The sequence below is a fragment of the Amblyomma maculatum genome, chromosome 3, assembly GCF_055883805.1.
Source record: "Amblyomma maculatum isolate TAMU_Amacu chromosome 3, ASM5588380v1, whole genome shotgun sequence".
NCBI lineage: Eukaryota > Metazoa > Arthropoda > Arachnida > Ixodida > Ixodidae > Amblyomma > Amblyomma maculatum.
Genome location: NC_139346.1, coordinates 178,035,613 through 178,058,630, shown reverse-complemented (window position 1 = coordinate 178,058,630; position 23,018 = coordinate 178,035,613). Strand labels below are relative to the sequence as shown.

Genomic DNA, 23,018 nt, shown 5'->3' with positions numbered 1-23,018 from the left:
AGACGCGAAATGGAAAAAAAAAGTTTTTACCGCATATAATACGAGAGAGAAAAAACAAGACATTTATTGAAATCGGACCTCACACTTCAATCACTTTCATCTTCAGCAGCGCTTTCCTCGGAAATTTCTTTGTCGGACAAATCATCCCACAGGTACTCATCTTCTGTGCCATCGAGGGCGTTTGAGATGCCGCACTTCTTAAACGAACGGCGCACAAGCTCCTCTGGGATGCTTGCCCACGCGTCCACAATCCATTTGCACAGCGTGGCTGGCGATGCTCGCTTCAGCCGCCCGGCCGGCGTCACTGCAGGCTCACCTGACCGCATCCATTCCGCGTAGCATCGCTTGACTGCGTCCTTGAAGGGTTTGTTGACACAAACGTCGAGAGGCTGAAGTTGTGAGGTCATCCCACCCGGAATCACAACAAGTTCTGTGCGGCAGTCGCTTAGCAGCCTTTTCACCGAGTCGGCCAAATGGCAACGAAACGCGTCCAGCACGAGGATGGATGGAAAGGACAACAGTGCACCGGGCCGTTTGCACCACACTGACTTCACCCAGTCGAGGACAAGATCCTCGTTCATCCAACCTTTTTCGTGGCATCTCACGATGACATTCTTCGGCAGCTCCTCACCTTTCGGCATTGTCTTGCGCTTGAAGATGACATAGGGCGGGAGCTTGCGGCCGTCTGCCGTGCACGATAGCATGACTGTAACCCGCGTCTTCTCGTTTCCAGTAGACCGGATACAAACTTGTTTAGAGCCTTTCTCATGGACGGTGAGGGGCGATGGCATGTCCAGGTAAACCGGCGTCTGGTCAGCATTGCCTATTTGCCCCAGCTGAAAGTTTTTGGTCTTTCGCAAAGAAATCACGTGGCGCTGAAAAGCCACCAGCAGCTCTTCGAAGGATTCGGGCAGCTTTTGTGAAATCGAGGTTCGCCGGCGTAGCGAGAATCCATCACGGCACATATAGCGATGTATCCAGTGCTTGCTTGCTTTGAAGGCGGAGCTCGGAATTCCCTTTTCCCTTGCAAGCTCCCTAGCTTTTGCTTGCATAAGCTCTACGCTCACAGCTAGATGCGATGCTCGCTGTTCTCGTACGAACTCCGTCAGAGCGAGTTCAATTTCCGGGAATGCGCCATTCTTTGGCCCGCGAAAGCTTCTTCGCATTCCCTTGCACGCGAAAAGGGCTTCTTTCTGTCGTCGCCATCCGCGAATGCTTCCCTCGGTGACGCCAAACTGCCTCCCGGCCGCACTGTTGCCGATGTTTTCAGCAACTAAAATCACCTTTCTCTTAAAAGCAGCCGAGTACTGTTTCCGAGACCCTGGCATCCTGCTCGTTCACTTAAAGAAAAAAGCGTGCACTTTTTCGCGAACCGTGATTTGCACGAGAGCACATGCGCTGATGCTGTGCGCACTCGACGACTCAACAACAAAGAGACGACACCTCGACGTCGTGGCCACTGCGGGGTGCGGCCACGTTAGGGCAACGAAGCCAAGCCGTAGCCGCACATCGATAACAAAGCCAAGCCGTAGCCACGCGGCAACAACGAAACCAAAACTTCTCGCAAAACTTTGACATTTTGGTTGGGATCCGCAAATAATACGAGGCGGAAATTTGGAACGCTGAAAGTTGGAAAAAAAACTCGTATTATACGCGGGTTTTTACGGTATATAGATTTTCATCCTGGTGCTACTAGGCTTACACCTGAGAAAAGTTGAGAGGTTACCTTTTTTCTGGCTAAAAGTTGGTGTTCGCTCTACCTTTGCTATGACAAAGTGTTGGTGTATGTTGGCTCGTTAAAGCATTTCACGTTTTGCACACATACTGCAAGCCTTATGAATGGATTGAAAATTAAAAATTTGATGAAGCAATTGTATTTTTTGAGCTGTGTCAGTACTGCCAATGTTAATCAGAGCACTAGAGAACTCTCCTCTGTTCTGCTTCTTCACGATCATCTAGCTAGCAGCTATAATTTAAACACCTTGCGGCACGCTTTTGCATTCTTAGAAGATTCATTCCAAGGGCTCTCAAGTGAACATGTAGCGAATTTACTTAGAAATTTCTTGCATTTTGTTCAGTGCTTCATCTTTTCCTTTGCCTAGTTCACTAGTTTTCATGTTTACTTTTCAAAAGCATTTGTGGGTGCCATTTTACCTCTTCGGGCAATCCGTAAAAAGTCCGTCATTAGAGATGCTCATACCCGTGTTTGGACATATTTGTCATAGTTGTTGCAGGTTCTTATAGTCTACCAGAGACCGAGAATTACCTTGGAAACCAAAGAAAATGCAGCTTTAAAGTGGCGCTGGTGAAATTGTCATGGCCGGGCAACAATAACAATGCACACATAAATTCACAAAAGCAGAAAATAGGGATGGTAGGTCAGCTGCAGCTTTGTTTTTTATAGTAGAACATGAGGAGGCCTTTGGTTTGGTTCCGGCCTGTGGCATCTTTTTTTCCTCCTTACCTAGAATCACATCGCGCCAGTCATTTTCGCACTGCATTACTTTAACCGTGTCTTCTCATTAAAGATCCTATGGCTTATCCATTTTTACAAGCCTTTCGTACGTTTTGTATCCTCTGTAGCTCTCATGCATGTACTTTTCGATGCACCTACTCTGTAGCTTGCAGGTTTGGGTAGCAGAACGTGTGCACCTGTCTCTCTCTCGCACAGGCTCGTGGAAACCTGAAATGTGTTTGAATCTATTTTGTGCTGGCAAAAAGTGACCTGAATTAAATGAAACCTCTCGAAAATTAATAATTCTGCTCCGACACTCTTGGCTAATGCATGGCGTATGGCGGCATTGTCTGCTTTCCCTTTGCGCAGGGCCTACTCGTTCCACGTGAGTGCCGAGGGCCAAATGCAGCCAGTGCCGTTCCCGCCTGACGCGTTGATCGGGGCCGGCATTCCTCGTCACGCGCGGCAGATCAACACCCTGGCTCACGGCGAGGTTGTCTGTGCAGTCACCATCAGCAACCCAACCAAATACGTCTACACGGGGGGCAAGGTGTGCACTTTTCTCACCCAGAATTTTTTGCTGCCTTCCTTTTTGCATATGAAGGGGCACAACTATGGATATGACCTGTGCCACCATCTGCTTTGATCGGAGTTTGGCTGCATCAGATATTAAATCATTTTGTAGTTTGTCCGCTCTCTCTCACTATCTGAAAATAGTCTTCTAGAGCGCATTCACTGCTTGTTGCTTACTTTTGTAAATGTAGTGTTTTTTTTTTTCTTTAATAGAACAAGCCATTTGTGTTGCTTCTTTTTTTATTGCAGATTTTGGCGTAGTCTATGATGCTTTGGCAACCATCCTACGAGACTTGTTCTGGGTGCTATTCATTGTGATACGTGCTGTCTGCTTAGCTCTCAAGGTCTCCTTGGTCAAGCTAATGGCATAGTTTACCTTTTAAGTCTGCATACTGAAGTCATCTTGACGGAAATGACATGAAGTATGTTACTATGTCTTGCAACTGCATTTGTGGTTACCAAGAGTTTCTTAATTTCACAAGTACAGAAACGTCTTATTTGTGTTTTTTGTTCCTCACTCTGCATCAAGGAGACATGATTGAAATTCAGTTTATTATTCCTTCATGCCTTCAGACAGTTATTAAGGTGTCTTTTGTTGTTCACTCCAAGGAGCAGTGGAAAGAGCCTTTTTGTCACATTTGACAAAGAACAGAACCTATATATTATTTAAGCAGGTTACCTATCGGGAGAGGAAAATTCAAGTAATTCTTCGAACTAAGTTAGCAAAGAATATCAGCATGAGAAAATTAACTACTATTAAATTCTGCAGCATTGTAACATAGTGCTTTGCACAGCCTACAGCAGAAATACCAGGTCGAAACACGGAGTTGAAGCCTTCAGCTGCTCTCCTAAGGTTTGATTAAGTCCAGTGCAGTTCTTATGCACCTTCGTGTCTAAATTGTGATGGAAAATGTATCGCCTAACTGTATCTGCATGCCTGTGAAGTATTGCATATGAATACCTGCCTGACTGTTGTTGTGTGAATTGGATCTTAAATCAGTTGTCTTTATCTTGCGAAGTTTAGAAAGCGCTGTAAAGAAGAAAAAAATATGGAGTGTGAGGGAGGATTCATAAGGGGATCTCCAGATTACATACTTTGTTGCACTCTGCTTGATTTATTTATTGCTGCGAGAGGCTCTTATTTCGTATGACTTCACTGTTGTTGCCTTAGATTGTATTGTGTCAAGGCGATATGCTCACCTGCAAGTTTGTGCGCAAGGTGGAGGCGTGTAGCTTGTGGTTTTGGTTTGCTGTTTGGTCGGGGCTCGCTGCATTGGCTTTTCAAATGAGGCATAGCCTGTGCGGACGGATGGGGATGCATGTTATTTCTGAAGGGAACTGTCACAGACTACTTACTGCAAGGTCTCATGTAGCTTGTAAATGTTGGGAAGGCTGCTTGTGCATGCTTTGGCTTGGAGAGAAAGCAGACTCATAGGGGCTAAGTTCAGCACTGCTTTTAGCCAATGCCTTACCAATGTTTTTAACACTATCTGCAGGGCTGCGTCAAGGTCTGGGACATTAGCCAGCCAGCCGCTAAGACCCCCGTCTCCCAGCTCGACTGCTTGGTGAGTTACTTCAGAAGCAAGGTCTGACAGACAGCTCACAAAAGTAGTTTTAATGTGGCATCTGTACCCTTATTTGATATTTACTGTGGAACCTCCTTCATATGTTCCTGTTCGCACGGTCAAAATCACGAGCAGTAAAAATCTTCCTTATAGCTACACTTCTTTTTCTGTTAATACTTTTCCAGATGACATGATTTTCCAGCATACAAAATTTCAACACATCATGGTTGTATATTGTTTAGGTATCAGCTGCACATGTGTTAACGTAACAGTGGCCAATCCTGTGTGTGTGTGTGTGTGTGTGTGTGTGTGTGTGTGTGTGTGTGTGTGTGTGTGTGTGTGTGTGTGTGTGTGTGTGTGTGTGTGTGTGTGTGTGTGTGTGTGTGTGTGCGATATGAAGTGGCAGTCGGGGCGGCACCTGCCCGTTGTAGTGGCCTCTCCACAGTCATCATCATCATCAGCCTGACTATACCCACTACAGGGCAAAGGCCTCTCCCCTATTCCTCCAATTAACCCGGTCCTGTGCGAGCTGCATCCACTTGACCCCTGCAAACTTCTTAACCTCATCCGCCCACCTAATTTTCTGCCACCCCCTGCTAAGCTTTCCTTCCCTTGGAATCCAGTTTGTTGCCATTGCTGTCAGTGGACTGAGGGTGTTGCTAAATATCTTCTCACTGAGGATAATGCTAATACGGATTGAATTTGATGAGATACAAGTTTTGTAGACAAAGGAAGCAGTGCATTAGAAAGCTGAAATCTTAAAGCATGATTTTATAAGCTCTAAATACTTGTCAAGCACGGTTGGGAGCTTTCCTTGGTTGTAGCCATAGACTCTGTAGCTGTCCTGTATATAAAACAAGATAGCTAACTTGGTACAAGTTCTGTTGCGACAGTGCAGTCGGAATGCCTGAGATCATTGTGCTTCCTCTGCCTTGCAAGGCTCCTTCCTTGATGAATCTCTGTGTCAGCTTCTACAAGATGCTCATGCCAGTGTTTTGGTGTTTATTGTAGCAAAGGGATAACTACATCCGCTCCTGCAAGCTGCTTCCTGACGGGCGGACACTCATTGTAGGAGGAGAAGCCAGCACCATCTCGATCTGGGATTTGGCAGCAGTGAGTGACTCAAGTTCTGTTTGTTTGGGCTGCAGAAAGCAGTGTGTTTGTGCTGACGCAGGTTTTTGTGACACTGGGCATTCTCAGGTACTGAATTGTTGTCGTCTGTGCCCTGCTGTTGGAGCTAGTGTCATTTGTGATGTTCAAGGCTTCCACTTAGCAGCCACTCATTTATAAAAATAAGTTGTCTTTCTTTTTTTTTTTTTTTTCTCTCTCTGCAATGTGATGCTGTGTTGACCCTTGCAATTAGTAGTACTCAGTAGATGCAAAACTTTGAAGCCTTGACTTCTCAAAAGAGTACGATGAAGTCGCATTTCATTTCTACGAACACCACGTTTGCGATTTTTCAGATTTAAATATGTATATTTAGTGAATTCTTGTTAAAGTGCCTGATTTTCAGTGTAAATAATTTCATTGCTACAAATTTTAGTGTGCTGAATATTTCAGAGCAATGTGTATTTGACTTGCTCCCTTATAGATGTCCACCTCGTAGTTGAGTTTTCTTGAAATTAAAGAGCGTTCTGTAAAATTTCTTTTTTTGCTTTTGTTTTCTATGTCCCCTTAAATAAAAAGTTTCAGTGGCAGATATTGAAGTCATAAATTAACCCCACAGCAATAAATTTACTTCCATACTCTTTGGTTTCGCGGGTCTCAACCTTGTCACTCTGCAGCGTCCAATGAAAGTTTGACCTATGCAGAAGCATTGTTTGCTGCCATGCATCTTAATTGATGCCTGTCGTCATCTGTGCCATGCCAGAAGTTGGGTGCGGGACCGTCTTCGAGATGCCAAACATTAGACTTCCACCACGTTTTTATTTGTTTTGTTTTATAATTTTCAAGGGCTGTGGTGCGGACAGGTTCCTGCTAGCTGCCTCGGTTTTGTCCGACTTTCTGAAAGGCTTGAAGGTAGTTTTACTTGGCTCTAAGTCAGAGTGCTTGGCTATGAGTCTTGCTGACACCCACATCAAGAATAAGGGATGACAGTTTTCGCTAAAGGAGTAAAAGGTGTATATTCTTCAGGAACTGGACACGGGCAAAAGGCAAGCCAATATTAGAAAAGAACGTGGCATTGACTCTTCAGCCGTTTAAGATGTCTGAACCTTAATTGGCAAGCTCTCTTTTTCGTCACACGTAACGAAGTGCTCGAAGCTGTCCACTGGAGGGTCGACAACATCGAAGTGTAACAACATCCTGGAAAGCACGTGTCACAGTCTCCAGAAGAAAATTGCCCATTTTTTAAATTAAAGAAGCAAGAAACTGCTTGTTATGCTTGTATTTAATGATTGCCTGGTGCACACGAGAGCCCTTCCTAAAGTTATGAGATTTTCTTTGTGCGATGCATTTATTATCTTTGATTGCCAATTATTTCATTATTGTGACTTCAATATCTCAAATTATTCTTGGGGTCTTGCAAAGCTTGTTTCAGTCAAATTTTCAAAGTACGACCCTTTTGGGAAAAAATGTTTCCACGCCACTAGGCTTGCCCCAAAGTTATCTTATTGAAATCAGTACTAGGGTACAATTTTTGGTGGCACTGCAGTAGAAGCTATAAAAGCACAAGGTGGTGACGAGTGTACTTTTCTTGCGTGCTCACGAGCTGACAGCACAGGTCTTGAAGCTGATGGCTCACGCTCGCAACCTCTACCACAGTACGCAGAAAATTGTCCCCTGGTGCATTCCTTGGCACCTAAAAGCTTCAGGAGGGTGAGACCAAAAGTTCTGTCCACCCTGCAGAAATTTGTTTTGCTGTTCAAGCTGTGCTGCGAGTCCCAGAAGCAATCATTGGGACCTGGGAGCTATCAAAAAGAATCGCAGATCTTTTTACCGCACATGTCGATGTACATCAGAAATGCAATGTGTTTGTATATCATTTATTAAAACTGAAAGAAGCCATCCTAGAAACTTGCATCTGAAATCATTGTCTCTACAGCCATAATTTTTATTGTGTTCCTCTTCTCGTCACTTTCCATTCTTTTGGGGTCTGCTGTAATCCTTGTTTTGTTAACTGTTTTTTATATATTTTACTAGTAGTAGCACTTACTTTCACAAATTTGTATGGCGCTTCTATATTTTTGGCATTTTCTTTTAATCTTTTTTTCATGCTCAGTATGCATTAATAGAATGCTAGTTTATATGATTGTCTTTCGTTTACCTTATTAGTTCCACTTGGTAGGAGCGTTCAGTACTTGAGCATAGAATGCTCTTTCGTGCAGCCAACTCCGCGCATCAAGGCAGAGCTGACTTCGAACGCTCCGGCATGCTATGCCCTGGCCATCAGTCCAGACTCCAAGGTGTGCTTCAGCTGCTGCTCGGATGGAAACATCGCCGTGTGGGACTTGCACAACCAGACGCTCGTCAGGTACGCTTACTGCTAAGCTTTGGTTCACATACTAAAATGCATAATTTTCAGAACAGCCCTTTGCTGTGCAGGAAAAGGCCATGCGTGTCACAGGGGGCTAGTTACAGCTGAAAACGTAAAAAGCATAATTGGTATTTGTGCATACAACAGCAGTGGCCTGCTGCTTTGAGCATCCAGCTCATTAGCTGTCAAGTTTGATCCTCTTTCATGGCGCTTGGCTTTGCCGGAGGGACATAGGTCTGGAACCCCAACTTGTGCCACTGAAAAACACATAAGCCATGGTGCTCTTTGGCTAAGTGGCCTTTTTGTCACAAATTTTATTGTCGTTATCATGTTTTTTTAAGATACAATAAGAAGGGAGCACAACCACTGCCACAATGGGAAGCATAAGGTAGTCTTTTTTATTTTTTACATGTTGATCAGTGAAGTAATAATGTAATCATCGAGATATTTGATTACAAAGCATAAGAATAAACTATTACTTGTCACCAGTGGGATTCCAACCCACGATCTCTGAATTTCGCGTTCATACGGGGAGAGCTGTTCAATCTGCTACTTTTTTAGGCCGCTATATTGTGTGTAACCTATCCTTGTGAGTGTTTGCCAGCACCGCCATCCTCAGCACTGCAAAGTGGCTGCCCATGAATTCTGGTGTTATTTATGCAATCGCACTGTTCTGCATCTGTCAGCCTGTCACTTCCAGCTAATTGCTGTCACAAATGAGAGACTGCTTGGTGCACGCCGACAACGTTTTTCAATCTGTATGATATGCACGGAAGACTAGTGATAAACATTTTCTCCTTATGAGCGGATTTATGCTGGCTGAATGCAAGTTTTTCCGAGCGTGCCCTGTGACGCACATAAGTCACACAGCTTGTGAGGACTAGCATAATTATGCTTTCATACTACTGAATGTTAGATAAATCTATTTCTATGTATGTAACCTATGCATCCACATCCCTGCAAGATGCGAGAAAAAAAGCCCCACCTATTGAGAAATAACTTCCATCCACCACCCAATGTGCAGGCAGTTCCAGGGTCACACGGATGGTGCAAGCTGCATTGACATCTCGAGCGATGGCACGAAGCTCTGGACCGGTGGCCTAGACAACACAGTGCGCTCCTGGGATCTCCGAGAGGTAGGAACTTGATTTGTGACACTTGAGACCTTAGCGCAGCATACTTTGCTTTTGGTAGTACCTGTTCATTGTAGAGGAGAAAACTTTCCTCCAAGGTATTTGGTGTTGCTAGAGACTCCTTGTTCAGGATCTTTAGCCTGTAGCTTCACTCTTGGCATAGTTTATTCAACTGAAAAATAGGTAGTCTAAAATTTCTGTTCAGTCTGCCCAGGTTGTAGAGAGTATCAGCCAAAGGCAGGGAGAGATTTTTATTTGCCATACTTTTTAAAAATTTATTTTGATTGCTGAATGAGGTGTGCGTTCCTAACAGTGACTGTGCAGGAAATATTTCGGGTCGAAATTGTTTTGATTGCAGTATGCAGTGCCGCTGCTAAATGAACCTGTGCTTTCGTTTTGCACAGTGGGTTAAAGAGAAGTGAAAGTGTAGAATACTAATTCAGGTTGCATCACTTCAGCTAGCATCACGTGATAGCAAGTATGTCATTTTTACTGGAAATAGAGCACTGGTAATCCAGAAAGTACACCACCATTTGCGGATTCCTAAAACTGCACCTGACACAATTGGTTCATCACTTCGTTGAACAGAGCAGTTGCGATGGCAGCGGACAGGTATTGTCGTGGAGTTAATGCATGCGACTGGCAATGCACCTGTAGAAAATGTTATGAAGTGTACTCCACCTCGTGAAGCATATCTTGTGGGTGATTTGAATCTGGAAGGGTTATTGGGATGCGGCCACCTTTCCGCTTGAAAAAGCCCATTCTAGTACTTCAAACCAATGCTCTATCCATATTAGTGCTCTAATCAGCGGGTTTGGAGCCTAGCAGAATCGTTCAACACTTTTGTATGTTCACTTGTATGGTTTTCACAATTAAAAAAAAAATAAAAAAGGGACTTTGGAGTGGAGCAGAATTTGTCGTGGAGATCAAGTACGAAATGTCATAGCTATCGCTGCATCGCACATTGTCATCTCCGTCAGCTTCTTTCTAAGTTTGCTATTTCCCTTTAATGTCTCTGTATGCAGCAAATCTTTTATAACTTCTGTTTTAGCTTTGAAAGTTTTCTGTAACAGCTGGACATTGCAGTCTTTCATTTCATGGGAGCGAAATTAGAGCGAGTCTCATCCTGTCATCTGTAATGCTTTTGACCCGGCTGATGATATAGAAGCTTTGATCACTTTGACTTGGTACGGTATGTGCGTAGGTTTAATGTCCTGAAGCTGCTTTTGGCCTTTAAAAGACGCCTCAGTGGGAGATCTGGATTAATTAATTTTTACCGCTTGTGGTTTTAACTGTCTCAGGACTGCGGGAAAAAGTAGACGGTTCTGGGGATTCTTTAAAAAATTAAATAAAGCGTTTGCTTGATCCTGCTATAACATGTACTAAAAGGATTTACTAAAATGGAGCCTATTTAGTTGGTCTTTCACACACAAAATAACGTTTTGCTTAAACGTTGCATATAACGTGAAAAAAATCTCTCGGTATGAACTTGGGTGAAATAAGCTGCGCAAGAAGACCTAGCATAGCTGTTTCTTTTTTTGCCGCTGTTATTGGCACTAGAGGTCAGTCCACTTCCACTGCTGAGGGGTGCGTTACACACAGCCCTTGTGCTACTGAAGGAAACATTTCTGCGCAATGGTAAAGCACACGAGAATTTTGCATGTATTGCAAAAAAATAATAAAAAAAGTAAAGAACATTCATTTTCAGCTGATATCTACATGTGCTAGACCAATAAATTCAAGCGCTTCACTCCTTTCAGTACCTGTGTGAATGAGCATTGCTGATTTTTCTAATATGTATGCATATAGTTTTGGGAGCTGCATTAAGAAATACTGAAACAGGTCAAAAGGTGGCTTTTTTTTTTTTTTACCTGCTTCTCTGTGCTACGTCCTTTACGTCCTTGTTGTCGCCCAGATACATGCCAGGCTCCTGCCATGGCGAAAACTCTGATCTGCTTTTGCGTTGGCAGCAGTCAATCATCAATGTAAATTGTTAAAACCCTCGTGGATAGAGATAAAACAGCAAGAACATATAGTGAGTGCGCATGATAACTCAAGAGTGTCCAAGCCGAAAGTTTCGCTCGTCTTGCAGGCTGATCATCGGCAGTTTGTCATCAGAACAAAGCCAGCACCTGTAAAGTCGTCTTCAAAAAATTGCGGTTGTTTAACAATCTCCTAGATGGCGCTACAGGTTCAGACGTGCAAAACCGTAGACCATAAGGTACGCACACGGTCAGAAAAGAGTTAAACATGCACTGACATTGCATTCAGACCTAAAGGAACGTTGCATTATCATTTTGGTTGCTTCGAAAGGATTTTCTTTGCCTAGCATGAAACAGAGCTGCTTTTCAGCCTTTCTAAAAGGCTCAGTTTTCTGTGCATTGACTTTATTTCTGTTCGATGTTGTGGACGCAGGGGCGGCAGCTGCAGCAACATGACTTCACCTCACAGATCTTCTCTCTGGGCTACTGCCCCACTGGAGAATGGCTAGCTGTTGGGTAAGCAGTATTCTATTGTTATAAGAGCTCTTGCAGCTAATAGGGCTTAACTGTCATGCAGTTAATGCTGTCACACTTGATGCTGTAATCCATAGCTTGAGTATGCTTGTGCCCTGAAATTGGCTATCAAAACTGATGCTGGCAGTGAGCGGTCAGCATTTGAGACTAATAATTGACCATGTCCAAATTTAATCACTCGCTTAAAAAACGTTTATGTACTGGCACTCATTCGCGCATCCACATGGACTCGTGACTTCACACTTGTTAGCTTGATGTCACTATGTCACTCTGTTTGGTTCCTTGGCTTTTCTGGGCTTCAGTTTTTCAGTAGCACGTGTATGGCATTGCGCTCAGATGGTGGCTGCTAGCAATGTCCGAAAGGGGCTCCGGCCTTCCTCAGTTTTGTTGTAACCACAATCCTGAGTGCAAGATGGACATAAGATCTTAAGGCCATCGTTGCTGCTGTTTTCTTGAAAATTGCAGAGCAAACCGTAATAGGGTTACACTTTCTGTAGGAAAATGGAGAAACTGAAGACTTGACCGCTCGCTCTGCTCCATTTGTGCAGGATGGAGAGCAGCAATGTTGAAGTCCTGCACTGCAGCAAGCCGGACAAGTACCAGCTGCACCTCCACGAGAGCTGCGTGCTGTCGCTCAAGTTTGCCTCGTGTGGCAAGTGGTTCGTCTCCACGGGCAAGGACAACCTGCTCAATGCCTGGAGGACGCCCTACGGAGCCTCCATCTTCCAGGTATATATAATAAGCCTCCCGAAATCGCCCTGATAACACCACCCTACAATTACTATTGTGGCAGAGCTGGCCTGATGACTTGTTGCTGCAAGCTTTCTCCCTCCACAATTCTCACTCTGGCCTTTCTGTCTTTTTTTTCCGCTGCACGCGTTTATTTTCAGTCTAAGGAGTCTTCATCAGTGCTGAGCTGCGACATCTCCTCCGACGACAAGTACATCGTCACTGGCTCGGGAGACAAGAAGGCCACTGTGTACGAAGTGATCTACTGATCTGGACTGAAGTCTGTCTGCCAGCCAGAAATCGCCTGCTTGTGAATGTACATGCGTGCATTGGTTCGGTTGTTCGCAAGGATAATTTTTGTGCGTGACCGGCCTGGCCGTGACGTGTTTTGCGATGAGTTGGACTAGTGGCTGCTCAGCAGCAAGACATCACATACCAAGGACTTCCAGTTTGATGACCTCTGCTGATGTGTCAGCCTTGCATTTGTGACCCGGTTCGACTTTACCCTGCAATGATGGCAAGCAATCCTGCTTTAGTTCCAAGGCTGGGCACAATGCGTAGGACGTGGACTCTCAGTCTGAACATTCATATGTCGGACAACGCACAAACCGAGTGCCATCAGGATCTTGTTACAGTTTTGTCGTGACGCACCCCAGTGGTACATGCCAGGCCAAAATACAAAACCAGCAGGCAAGCGGCTCTGTGCAAGAACGCTCTGGTGACTACAGCGAGAGTGAATGCCCTGTAAAAGAAAGAACCTCACTGCTAGTTTTATCTCACATTGGAGTGGCTGGGTGAATATGTGCACGCATCCACATATTGGTCATCTTTACTTTTCTTTTGTTATTGTTGTTCAAGTATAAGCACAAGCTCAGTGAATCTCCTTGTTATGCCTCGATTCTGTCTCTTTCTCTTTCCTTGTTATTGCCAGCTGAAAGGGCAATGAACCTTTTTAATTTAAAGGATACTGAGCATTGCAATCGCCTCTGTAGGCCGTCTCTGTGCTGCTTTGCAGGCCAGCCTTGCCTCAAGGATGGACACGTCTCTGGCCTTGTAGCTATGCATAAAAACTCTCACGTAGCTCTGTGACCTTATTGAGCTCAGGAAACATTCCATTTTGATGCCAACATTTTGTGCAAATGCGATGTATTTGCCATACAAACTGCAGTGCTGTATTCGATGGGCTGGCCTTCCCGAGGCTCTGCAGTAAGACCCTGTCATGCCTGGTGGGCCATCTTTGTGTACAAAGCCATGCTGGTTGCTGCCAGCCTTGTCATCTTAGTACAATAAACTGTTCCGTTAAATGCCCCCTCCCACTAGGTGCGGTGCAATCAACGTGCCAAAGACATGGGTATACACGGTGAAAGTCCTATACCTAGGGCCTTGACCTCATAGCTTTGGTACAGTGGATCTATAACATTACTGCCACCCACCACGTGCAATAGAAACAAGTTATTTTTCCACTAACAGCAATGAATTATAATTGGACCAGGGTTCAGCACATGTCTGTAAGCTACTTTATTTTTTTATATATAAAATTTTCAGCATGTAGAGAAGTTGCTGTAATCAAATGCATAATACTATCTGTTACAAAGCACTAAATTATTTTCAAAAGAGTAAATCCCTTGTCTTTATGTTAGATGACAGTAGAGTTGTGCATAAGTGTTGGATTTATTGATTGAAACAGTAAAAAAAAAAAAGCATTTGCAGAATGCCACATTATATTTTCTAAATTCAGTTTCAACCAAAAAAAAAAAAAAAGCTGGTATCCTGATGTGAAGGGGGATTTATATTCATGCAGTCCAAGGAGGAAATTAAGTGCAGAAGCCAGGGGAGTGGAGAAGCAAGTTTAAGTAGTGCAGTTATTGTTGTGCTACCTTACTTATCTAAATAATAGCAATGTATCATGTCACCAAAGAAAAGCTTATTCATAGTAAATTTCCAAATTAAAAAAAAAAATAATCCGGCACCTAGCTATATGTAACCATGTTGTGCAAGCAGGTTTTACCAGAATGAGTTTTCAGGTGGAAAGCTTATCCATCAGTCTGTGAATTGTGTGCTTTTCATATCCACAAGATTTTTCCGCAGCATCATTTCTTGCTTTTACATGTTCACTGCCGAATATTAGTAGAAGGGGATCTGATTGACTTTTTTTTTTTTTAAGTGGGACCCCTTGCTGAAACTTTTTTGCTGTATTTATTAACTTTTAAAGGGTCCTTTCTCATCAGATAATATCGGTTTCAACATCATGGCCACATACTCCACATGCCTCGGTTAACTGGTGCAGTGCCTGGCGAGTCCATTTTTTTCTCACTGTCCTTTGAATAATCTCATGCCTCTGGCAGGCCGCATTGCTGGAGAGAGATCTCGTTTCGCGCCTTGCAACGACGCAAAGCTACAAATATCCTCAAAATAAAAATGAAACCGGAGATTCTGGAGGGGTGGAAAAGGAGTTGCCTAGAGTAGCGGGAAAACGTGATAACGTTATGGTGCCTCGTTCCGAGCCTGAGATCCCGCTAGCGTATTCCTCGCTGTGAGCATATAGCGCCGTCCAATTCCGCCGCTTAATTTTCGTCGCTAGCTGCTGCTACTGCTCGCAGAGTAGAGAAAATTCCGCTCCTCTACCGCCACCCGCAGCTCCCCTGTCGCAGCGCCGTCTCTAATCGCATTGGCGCTCTCCCTTCTTTCCTCATTCCCAATTTATGTGCTTCCCGCGCCGCCCGGCCTATCCCATTTTCATCCGCCTTTCTTCTTTCCGCTTTGGCTGTTCCCTCTGGTGCTCCTGCTACGTTATTTCGGGCTCCCTCCCGCGCGCGCCTTCCCGTTTTCTTGTCGACCGGTCAGGAGGGGGAAAACGGGGTGGAGATCCCACTTCTTTCGGCAGTAAAAGCGGTGGGAGAGACGCCCGAACAGAGCAGCAGCACTAAAAGGCGACAAAGGAGACGGGCAAATAGTGCCAGGCCGGGAGGAAGAAAGCCGTGTGGGGGGGAAGGGGACAGCCGCGGAGACGTCAACAAGAACCGGCGGGAAGGGAAATCGATGACTGCTTTGCGGAGCGGGGCGTAACATGACGCGCCAGTCGCGTTCCCCCACCCTATTCCCCCTGCACCTCCCCCTTGCTAGTCGCTCAGCGCCCGCCCTTTTCGCCGCCGCTGCGGCATGTACCGTGCTCCTTCGCCCAAGGCGCCTCTCCTTTTGGGAGCTCTCGCCGAAGTGCGCGCCCAGTGATGGCTTGGGGGGGTTGAGAAGAGAGGAACGCAACTTGCGGCGCCTGGGCGACCCCAGGCCTCTGGCCTCCGCTCGCTCGGCCTTGTAGCCTGGAAGCAGAAGCGAAAAAAGACGCGGAGTGTCGTGCGCTTATTCTCCTTGCGTTCCTCTCTTTTGCCTTTCCTTCCCGCAGAGTCGGTTGGGCACGCTAGCAACCGCGGAACAGCAGTAACAGCAGCGGGTTCCTGCTCCTGTATTGTGCGCTGCTCACCCTGGTATTTTTGAAAAACTCTTCAGCGCTTGGGGTGTGGTGGGGAGGTAGCTCCTGGGGAGCCGGTTTAGCTTTGCGGTCCGCAGGCTAGCTTTTACAAGACAGCGACAGGATGACGACGGGGAGCTCTAGTTTCGTGAAGCGCCTGCCGCGTACTCGGCAGGCACAAAGGAAGCGGCGCGCAGTTAGCCCCTGTTACAGCGTGGGGGTTACGCGCCGGCTTCTCAAGGAGCTTCGGGAAAAAATTGAGCCAGATAAAGGAATTTCTTTTATCGCTTTAGCTTTTTGAAACATCTGCTTTGCCAGGTACCACAACTGTCGAGCTAAACGGAATGCGCACCGCGATATTGGTTACGAGTTTCGCTCTATTTTTGACTCCCATACGCAGCTTTATCGAGGCCTAGCTAATGTTTTCGTTATGGTCTAAATTTGTAATTTATATATGGAGCTACGTTCTAGAGCTGAATGAAATGGAGTTGCATAAGGGGAAGAATGCATAAAATATTTACCCGCCGCATAAAAGTGAAGTAGTAGGCAGCCACCTCGTTATGTTCCGACTCGTATTTTTAAGCACCTAACATGCGTAATCTGACTATTAGAGACGCATAATGGCCGTTAGTCTCGTCGTTCTGTCCTTCATGTCCAGCAGCTATTAAAGGTGTACTACATACACCGAATTTTCGCTTGCGTGTTTTCTTTCAGGGATACGTGTATTTCCCCGTGGTATTCCATTTTTCTCATATTCCACCCGTGGAATTTCCTTGTTGGAATACGACTACGAGAAAGCATTTGACTCGGTCGAAACTTCAGCAATACTGCAGGCATTGCGAAGTCATGCTGTAGGTGATCCATGTGTGAAGATAGTGGCTGCACAGCAATCATAGTTCTCTATAAAGAAATTAATAAAAGGCTTGGAATGTGGGAAGTTAGGGATAAGGTTTGATGGGGAATGTCTCAGTAATCTACGATTCGCCGATAACACTCCCCTGTAACTGTAAAGTATAATTGAATTTACTGTGGTTGTTACGGCTTCAAGATCCAAAGATGACTGACGTGCAAGGTGTGTATAGATCGCGTGAAGTACGAAAAAAAAAAAAAAGCAGTATAATCGCTAATACCTTGAGCCAGCCTGCTTCAAGAGCTAGAATGACAATAAGCGTCCTGTTTTTTATTGCAGTTTTTTTTTTTTTTTTTTATTCCTCGCGTGGTCTAATTACACGTTGCAGGCATCTTTTGTTTGACGAAACCGAAAACCAAAAAACGAGACAAGAATTTCAGTTATACATAATGTACCTGTTTAGGCGAATCATTACAAAGACTCAACTGTAGTCCTTTGAGAAGTAATTTATTAGCGAAATCACCTGAGCTGTTTTCGAGAAAAAAAATTGCGCAGTGTATTCGTTTTGCAGCTGCAGGAATGAACAAAACAGATTCTTTGGCGTGTCCTCGTTTATCGTAACGACTGTTACGGGAGGCTTAAGTTTTTTTTTTTTTTCTTGCATTGTGTAATATTCACGGCAGTGCATATTGCATGCTTTAACGCAGTATTGTGAAAGAGCGGAGCTATATTTGCTTGATGTTATGAAACTATTCTCATGGCAGGAACACGCGTTAAAGCAGCTCACTGCTCAGCGTACGGTTGCCAGAGCACCTCTTTTGGATGCAGGTGGCACACACTTCCGGGCTCGCAACAACTTTGCTGCACCATTTCAAAATTTCGTCGGTGCCCATGCATGGTGTGTGTGAACTACAGTGTACCATAGTGCGAATCCCGGACACATAATGGCGAGTAACATGGGATGCCCAGCGGTTCTGCATCGCATCGCTCGATGGAAGCGTTGAAAATTTTGGTCCGGGAAGTTATGGTTTTGACCTCAGCGGGGAGCGAAAGATGTTTCAGGTAAGCGCGCCGGGTAATTGATGCGCGCCCGGGGTTCTCAAGTTGCCGGTGGAGTATCTCGCAACAGCGCGGGGGAGAAGGGACCTCTTTATTCACTCCTCGGCGGCTCGCTGGGGTGCGGGGGAGAGCCATGAATAATGGCCTGATTTCCTCTCGCCTTGACGAAGAGTCTGCGTTCAGTTTCTGCTTTTCTCTTCGCAGAGAGAGCACGGCTCACATCATCATTTCCTTTCTTCCTGGGGTCTCCTCCGCGAGATAAGAACCGGCGGACGAATGAATAAATGAGTCAGTGCAAAGTAAAAGGAAGCACAAAAAAAAAGGAGAGGGGGAAACGCAAAAATGTTCCGAGAGTAACCTAAATGATGGAAGGGCCCGAGCTTCATTGTGCAACAAAAAAAGAAAACCGAAGAAAGCGGCGGCGGAAGCATCGCCTTTTTTCCAAAAAGACAAGGGGGTGAGGGGCGACGTGGGAGATGAAAAGATAGTGCGGGATGGACCAAGAAATTGAACGCGAAACACCGTCGCTGCCGCAAGCCTAACAGAGCGAAAACGTGGGGAGCAAAAAAGAGCGGCTCTCGCTCACTACGTGCTTGCGCGTTGTCGGCCCCGACAATTGGCAAAAGAACAAAACGAAAAGCGGCGCTCATCAAAACGAAAGCGGCTCCGCCCGACAGCATGCAGCTAGCAGCACCGAGCGAGAGGGGCAAGTGCCGGCAGGCGGTGAGGAGAAAAGAAAAAAAAAATCATGATAAGCGCTGAAAAGCGGGTCGTAAAGCGGCGCAGCAAAAAGTTACTGCGCGCTGCACGCCGGCCCGGCTGATGAGACGAGAGCAGGCGTCGATCCCGTGCCGTTTCTCGCTGCAGTCGTGCGATGTGAGGGGGCGGGGGGGAGAACAGTAATAAAACGCACACCGGCTCAGAGAGGAAGGCTTCTTCCAACGTCCTATGGACGGGCGGGGAACAGCAAGAGAAGAAAGGCTCTTTCAGTCCTCCCGCAGCTCTCGGCTGCACAAAGACGGCCCCAGCAAGTACAGATAAATGGAAGGGGAGCCGGGAACGTTTTTAACCCCTCCTTTCTTCTGACGCTTTCTCGACGGGAAGCAGCAGCAGCAGCAGCAGCAGCAGCAGAGTAACGAACAAGAAAAGGCAGAGGGAACACACCCGCTGCGAAGCAAAAACTTGCACGAGAGACAAGACGAATGAAAGACAGGCAACACCCACGAAGCCGGCGCAAGACGGTGAAAGCAAACAACGCACAAAGAAGCTCTGCCGCTGCGGAGTGTGATCAGGAAGCAGAGAGAAAGCGGGGCCATGTGGGGCCGAGATACAAGAGAGAAAACGCACAGGTGGAAAAAAAAAGAACACAAAGGTTCTCAGAGTGGAGCGGCAGGAGGGGGGGGGGGGGGGGGGGGTGGGGGGGGGGGGGGGGCTGTGCGTGTAGGCACATATCACCCTCGTAGCACCGGAATAATAATAACGCTCTATCTGCGCCGGCAAGAGAGGCACATAAGCAGAGGACCGGCCAGCGATGCAGCAAAAAATAAATGCCCCAAAAGGCAGGAAAACACGACTCGCGTCGACAGCGAGACGCTTTTGCTCCTCTCCCCCCGCTCTTTACTACGCCGCGAGTACTTGCTTGCCTTTCATGCTCTTGCCTCCTCTTTGCTTTCTTTCTCCTCCCCGCTCCTCTTTCCTAGGCACACTCCTCCCGCCGTTTTTTATCTGCGGCTCGGTTAGTTTCTTCCCCCCTCGGCACACTTTTGTGTTTTGTGCGCTTTCCCGTCGTAGTCAATGTCTTCTTTTATCGCCGCTTGTCTCTTTTTCTTTCTCGTATTGGTGCGTCGCCTATTTACGTGTTTCCTGTTTTTGTACGTGCTTGCTCTCGCCAGCTGTATGCGATGCTCTGCGCTTACTTCTTTTTTTCCCGAATCCGTCCCGGTTGTGCGCTTCTTTTTAACGGCGTCGAGGAGTGAGAGCCAGCGGCCGCCGACTCGGATGAAACACTCGCTCGAGCCCCACCTTTGCAAGTTGATCCCGCTGACAGGAGCACGTCAAAGTCACGTGGGTCGAAGAGGGGAGCGCGGCGGCGGGGAGTGGAGGGGGAGTGGAGCTCTCGCCGGCGGCGGCCGTTCCATTTCCATAGACAATCTGTATGCCAGGCAGCGAGCGAGTGTGCTCAGCGTGCGTGCGTTGCGTGTATGCGCCGTGTCTGGTCGGCGCAGCAGCCCCGCTTTTGCTTCGTGTTTGGCTTCTATGAGTGTGTCTCGTTCGCAGTTGCGTTTGCCGTTGCTTTGTTTTGTTAAGCCGCCGCCGCCGCCGCTGGGAAGAAGGGGGCGTCGCTTCGCTCTTCATTCCACCCGAACAACAACATCGTTTTTCTGGGGTGGTTTCCACCCCCCATTCCGCCGCGCTTTCTTTGTTCAGACGTTCCGGCTTCGTTTCTTTCTTTCTTCGGCGGCTATTTATTCTGGGCTCTGCGCGTTCGTGTCTGGCAGAGGCTTTATTGTTCCCGAGTTTTCTTCTTCTTTCTCGCTTCCATTCGGAAGGCGTGTTCCCTGGCCGCTCGGCTGTGTCTGCCAGCGGCCGCGAGAGAAGGGGGATCTTGCGGGTGGGGGGACTGGGGCTGACGACATTGTTTGGAGCCATGTATCCCTCTTGCCCGCACGCCTTCGCCAACTCCTTCGCCACCTAGCGAACTCGGTAGAGCGGAACGCAAGCCGAAAGAGACGGTGGTGCGTCTCGCCTCAACCGAGGCCGCGCATGGCTTCCTCCTCTGTCGCGCTGCGGCCGCCATCTTGAATGATACCGAAAATGCTCGAGATCACTGCGTGCACGAGATTGATATACTCGCTCGAGAGGTGGGGAAGGATGGGGGGACGTGCGGCAGCAAAAGAGATACAAAGGGGAAACAGCCGCGATGGTGCTCCCCTCCTGAACAAGAAGCGGCGACCGGCTGCATGGTGGCGGCTTGAGCACGCGGAACGCATTCGCGCGGGGGGCCTCTCCGAGTCGGGCGCGCGAGACGGGGTGAGGAGAAGAGCGGGCCCGTATTATCCATTTGGTGTGCGCCCGTCCCCTCCTCGGTCGCTTTTGTCGGCTAGATGGGCTGGCTAGATTAGCGCCTGTGTCACGCGCGGTGGGCCCCTCGGGACGGGTACGGTGTCTAGCGCGAGAAGGCCCTTCTCTTGTTGCCAGGCCCAGGATCCGTGCGGTCTACGCTGCCCTTCGCTGCGGCGTCGACACGCCCCGCCTGTCTGCGCGAGCGCCGGAAATCCATCCCCACGGGGGAAGACCGGGAGCAGTGGCCAGATGGCGCCACGCGTCGCATCACGCTAAAGCACCGTGGCCTCGCTTTGTCTACTACTGCGGTATGGGGGACGACCGGTCGGTCCAGCGACCATCCTCGGCGACGACGGGGAGAGACTTGCGGCATAAACCCCGCTCCGCGGTAAAGACAGCCGGAGAGGGCAGGGGACGTGCTTGGGCACGGCTGCAATGACACCGGCGACGGCTTTGCTCCATGGGCATCCTCTGGAAGCAGCGCTCTGGGCTGTAGAGAGGGGCGGCATGCATACATGGGCTCCAGGCTGTGTGAGAATTGACTGTGTCGGTCACTTGCGCCGACAGTTGCATGGTCTTCTCACAGGAGTTTCGACAGGGGCCCGACCAGAAGCGTTGGCATACACAGTCCGTCGTACGTATTGACACGTGTCTCGCCCGGACCTCGCTTCGTATTTGCACCGAATGAAGAATCACCGTGGAACGGGAGAAGTCAAAGGAGACAACAAAAAGGAGTTGAAAGTACTGGGCATTCACAAGCTGCTTGCAGCACTGCGAAGAGTAATGTAAGGGCGAGCGGGACTAATCAAGATGACGCTGACAACATGACCGCTCCTATCACGTCCTTGCAGTGGTTGACTCGAGGAACGCAATCCTATAGTACGCGCCATTCTGGTTGGCCCAGGTCGCCTTTGCATTATGTAGAGCTGCAAACAGCTTCTGAAATGAAGCTTTGATCTAATCGGCTGCACATGCAAGTAACTGATATATATAGGCCTGCCGATCCATGGCCTCCATAGATCTATGGCAGGAGTGTATGAATCATACAGTTTCTTGCTATTACTGTAGTGAGAAACTATATGGTATGAATGGTTCAACACGCGCGGGACCATATTTTTATCCGCTTCTTAAGCGATTTTCCACCCCATTGAGAAATCGCTATAGCATAGTTTTGCTGCTACATGAATGTTTTCATTATAACGAGGTAGCTAGGTGCGCCTCTGAATAATATAATAATAATAATAATAATAATAATAATAATAATCTGAATGTCGCTGAGTGAGTTTTCTAGTGCCAGGGACGTACACACTGAAAATGGCCACACTTTCGTGGAACTCTTGCTGCGTCGGCCATGACAGTGTAACTAACGTATCAGGCACGAAGTTGGTTTCGACAGTCTAAAAGTTCGCCTTGTTAGTCTTGTTAATAATGCGTGGGACTTTACTGTGCATAAATTACCAAGTGTTCGCCTACGGCCACTATACGGCTACATAACGATTGATAACTGAATTTTTTATCTGGCTTCGGTTTCAACTGCCGAGCCGTGGCTATGACGCCAATGTTCTGTATAGGTCACAAAGGTTATGATGGTTATATTCTCTACTTAGCTACCCGATATATCCACTACTTGATATTCCAACTCTTGATAGGTGCGCGTTTTAGCGTTGTATAGTGAATCGACCAAAACCTCACGTGACCAGTACGGAACTCTGAAGTCATGGAGATCGTTGGGCTGTTGAAAGCGAAACCAATAAGAGAAGAATTTCGATTATACATTATTTACGGGTCGTAGGCGAATCGCAGGGGTGGTCTGTGCATTATTACGCACAAGCGAAAATTACTTGTATTTACGACTTTAAGAAACGTCGCTGAGAAGTGAGCACACGTGACTAACAGCCATGTTTCAAGCGCGGAGAGGTTGTGCATGCCTTTCTCGCTAATGGCAGTGCTTATTACAATCCTTTGATGGCGTGAGCTCAGTTATCAAAGGAGATTAAGGTGGGATAATAAAAATTGCGATCCAATTTAATTCTGATTGCTGTTTTATATACTTTTTTTTTTCATGCTCTAAGATAGCGGTTTCTGGAATAGACATTCAGAGACTGATTTAAGGGAAGCCCCCGTCAGCGAAAAA

At 46.9% G+C, this 23,018-nt stretch overlaps 1 protein-coding gene across 2 annotated transcripts in view; it reads left to right on the top strand.

Moving 5' to 3' along the window:
- The window catches only part of LOC146197053 (transducin-like enhancer protein 4), a 35,186-nt gene extending 21,424 nt beyond the window's left edge, over positions 1-13,762 (top strand). For both annotated transcript variants that reach the window (XM_084598786.1, XM_084598785.1), the window contains exons 13-20: positions 2,825-3,005; positions 4,525-4,593; positions 5,605-5,706; positions 7,920-8,065; positions 9,093-9,204; positions 11,617-11,699; positions 12,266-12,446; positions 12,608-13,762. In XM_084598786.1, the coding sequence (XP_084454912.1) occupies positions 2,825-3,005; positions 4,525-4,593; positions 5,605-5,706; positions 7,920-8,065; positions 9,093-9,204; positions 11,617-11,699; positions 12,266-12,446; positions 12,608-12,715 (982 nt within the window). In that variant the 3' untranslated portion in view covers positions 12,716-13,762. The remainder of the gene's footprint in view (positions 1-2,824; positions 3,006-4,524; positions 4,594-5,604; positions 5,707-7,919; positions 8,066-9,092; positions 9,205-11,616; positions 11,700-12,265; positions 12,447-12,607) is intronic.
- Positions 13,763-23,018: the final 9,256 nt, after the last annotated feature.